General features: G+C 37.5%; 1 protein-coding gene across 1 annotated transcript; it reads left to right on the top strand.

The window, feature by feature from the left end:
• The first annotated feature begins 1,093 nt into the window (after window positions 1-1,093).
• Window positions 1,094-1,926, top strand: LOC127094340 (PRA1 family protein D). The gene has a single exon (XM_051033183.1). It carries the CDS (start codon window positions 1,201-1,203, stop codon window positions 1,732-1,734), a length of 534 nt encoding a protein of 177 aa, XP_050889140.1. The 5' UTR covers window positions 1,094-1,200; the 3' UTR covers window positions 1,735-1,926.
• Window positions 1,927-2,135: the final 209 nt, after the last annotated feature.

Raw genomic sequence — 2,135 nt, 5'->3', positions numbered from 1 at the left:
GAGTAGGTTAAAGCTTAGCCCATTATTAAATATTTGTTTCGGTTCTAGATCAATCCGGTGAAAAAACCTCACATGTTATTAGTTAGTTCAGTATAAAACCAAGTTTTAGGTTCGAGAGCTCATCCAAACATTAAAATCTCATAAAGTTTGTTTGAAGTCTCAAAACTAACCGCGTTAAGATTCTTATGGAAAGGGGACTAACTGCTTCAATCCGGTGTTTGGAAGACCGCTTCACTCCATAGTTTAATGTTTGATTGAAAGTTAGCCATAAATTTTAGTTTTCTTGTTTAAGGGAGTTCGCGAGTTTAACCCACTAAAAACTCTTAAGTTTATTGGATAATCTCAAGAACAATTCTTAGGGAGAGAATTAAGTCTTTTTTTCATTTGACTGAAGCTCTATAATTTATTGTGTCTTCTCTTTTCCTTAACTTTTTAAATTTATGCATTTTACATTATGCAATTTTATTTTTCCGCTACTTAACTTCAAAATATTTTCAAACTTTAATTTTAAATCTCAAAGTTTTTCAAAATCAATTTTTTTAAAACACATAATTCATCCCTCTTGTTTGTGAAGTCACATGTCCAACAACTGATTTGTTTGTATTTAACATTATGTAAAAGAGATCTATTCATCTTTTAATCTTCGAACAATCCTGAAAAATACTTGAATATCTCATTCTTATCTCCTGCGCATCTGTATGTTTTGTTCCATCAATTTTTCCGCACTAATTTCATTAAACTTTGACAATACGACTAATTGAGTTGGTGCTTCTCTTTTTAACTTAAATCTCCTCGTTTTTTTTTCTCTTTCAATCCTTCCATCTAGATTTGATATATGATTTTTACTCTATTCTCTAAGATGAGTCTTGATCAACTTGAGTTTTTCTTTTAAGACAAATGCACTCCATCCTTAAACATCTTTGAACTTCAGATATTTCCACGTTTCTTTTACGAAGTTATGATACCCTTCTGGTTCGCTCCATGCGCGGTGAGAATGTTAAATTATTTTAGGTGTATGTAGCAAAGTTCAAAATGTAATGGTTGGTAGGCAATGACATTAAGGATCAAAATTGGGCCTGTTGGCCCATCTAATATGATATAATAACTACGGTTTGACTGAGCACTGGTGAGTAGAGTTGAGTAGGAAACTTCGTCATCTTCACCACTGACGATTCTTTCATTCTCATCTCACACAACACAATGTCAGAAACACTCTCCAATTTCAAAGAAGCCACACTCTCAATCATGTCCACGCGCCACTCATGGACCGAATTCCTCTCCCTCTCCTCCCTCTCCCTCCCATCCTCCCTCTCAGAAACAACCACGCGCATCGGCATCAATCTCACGCGCTTCCTCTTCAACTACTCCTCCATTCTCCTCTTCATCCTCCTCCTCACTCTCGTCTACCATCCCCTCGCCATCATCCTCCTCCTAATCGCCTTCTCCGGATGGTACTTCCTCTTCTTCTCCCGTGACTCCTCCGAACCGTTCCTGCTATTCAACCTAGTTTCGCTCGACGAACGCGTCGTCGTCGCGGCTCTGTCGGTTTTTAGTTTTGTTGCTATCGCTGTTACCGGCGTGTGGTGGAACGTTGTGACGGCGGTTGTCGCGGCGGCGGCGGTGGTTTGCTTGCACGGTGCGTTGAGGAGGACGGATGAAGGTGGTTTGGATGATTATGAATCTCCGTACGGTCCGATGCTCAGTGACGGTGCTGGTCCTTATTCAGCTGTTTGATTTTCAGATTCCATTCTTTATATGTAGATTGAATTGAATTCACTAACAAACTGCTATTGGTTTATAATTTTTGTTATGTTCTGCAATTTATTTATATACATTGTTGAAATTAGTGAGCATGTAGTGTGAATTAGGGTTTTGTGCATATACAATTTAGAATACTAGTGAATAAATTGATTCCCTTTTTGCTTCCGTCTTTGTGTGTTTATGTTAATGTGTCTCTGTTATTGTGATGATGATGATAATGTGATTTTTAGGGTTTGGTATGGCATTGTAGTGAAGATGCTTTCATAATTTAGTATTTTGAGCTATGAAGCAAGAGACCGAAAATACTACACCAACACTGATAGATTGAGAATGGTAATAATTTGAAAAACAATAAGGTGTCGGTTTTGGACACT

Source organism: Lathyrus oleraceus, chromosome 6 (assembly GCF_024323335.1).
Source record: "Lathyrus oleraceus cultivar Zhongwan6 chromosome 6, CAAS_Psat_ZW6_1.0, whole genome shotgun sequence".
Lineage (NCBI taxonomy): Eukaryota > Viridiplantae > Streptophyta > Magnoliopsida > Fabales > Fabaceae > Lathyrus > Lathyrus oleraceus.
Note: the sequence above shows the minus strand (reverse complement) of the source record. Positions and strands in the feature narration are given on the sequence as shown.

Bases quoted from the DNA above. Each gene is read 5' to 3' on its own strand.
- LOC127094340 (XM_051033183.1), top strand. From the start codon at position 1,201: ATGTCAGAAACACTCTCCAATTTCAAAGAAGCCACACTCTCAATCATG.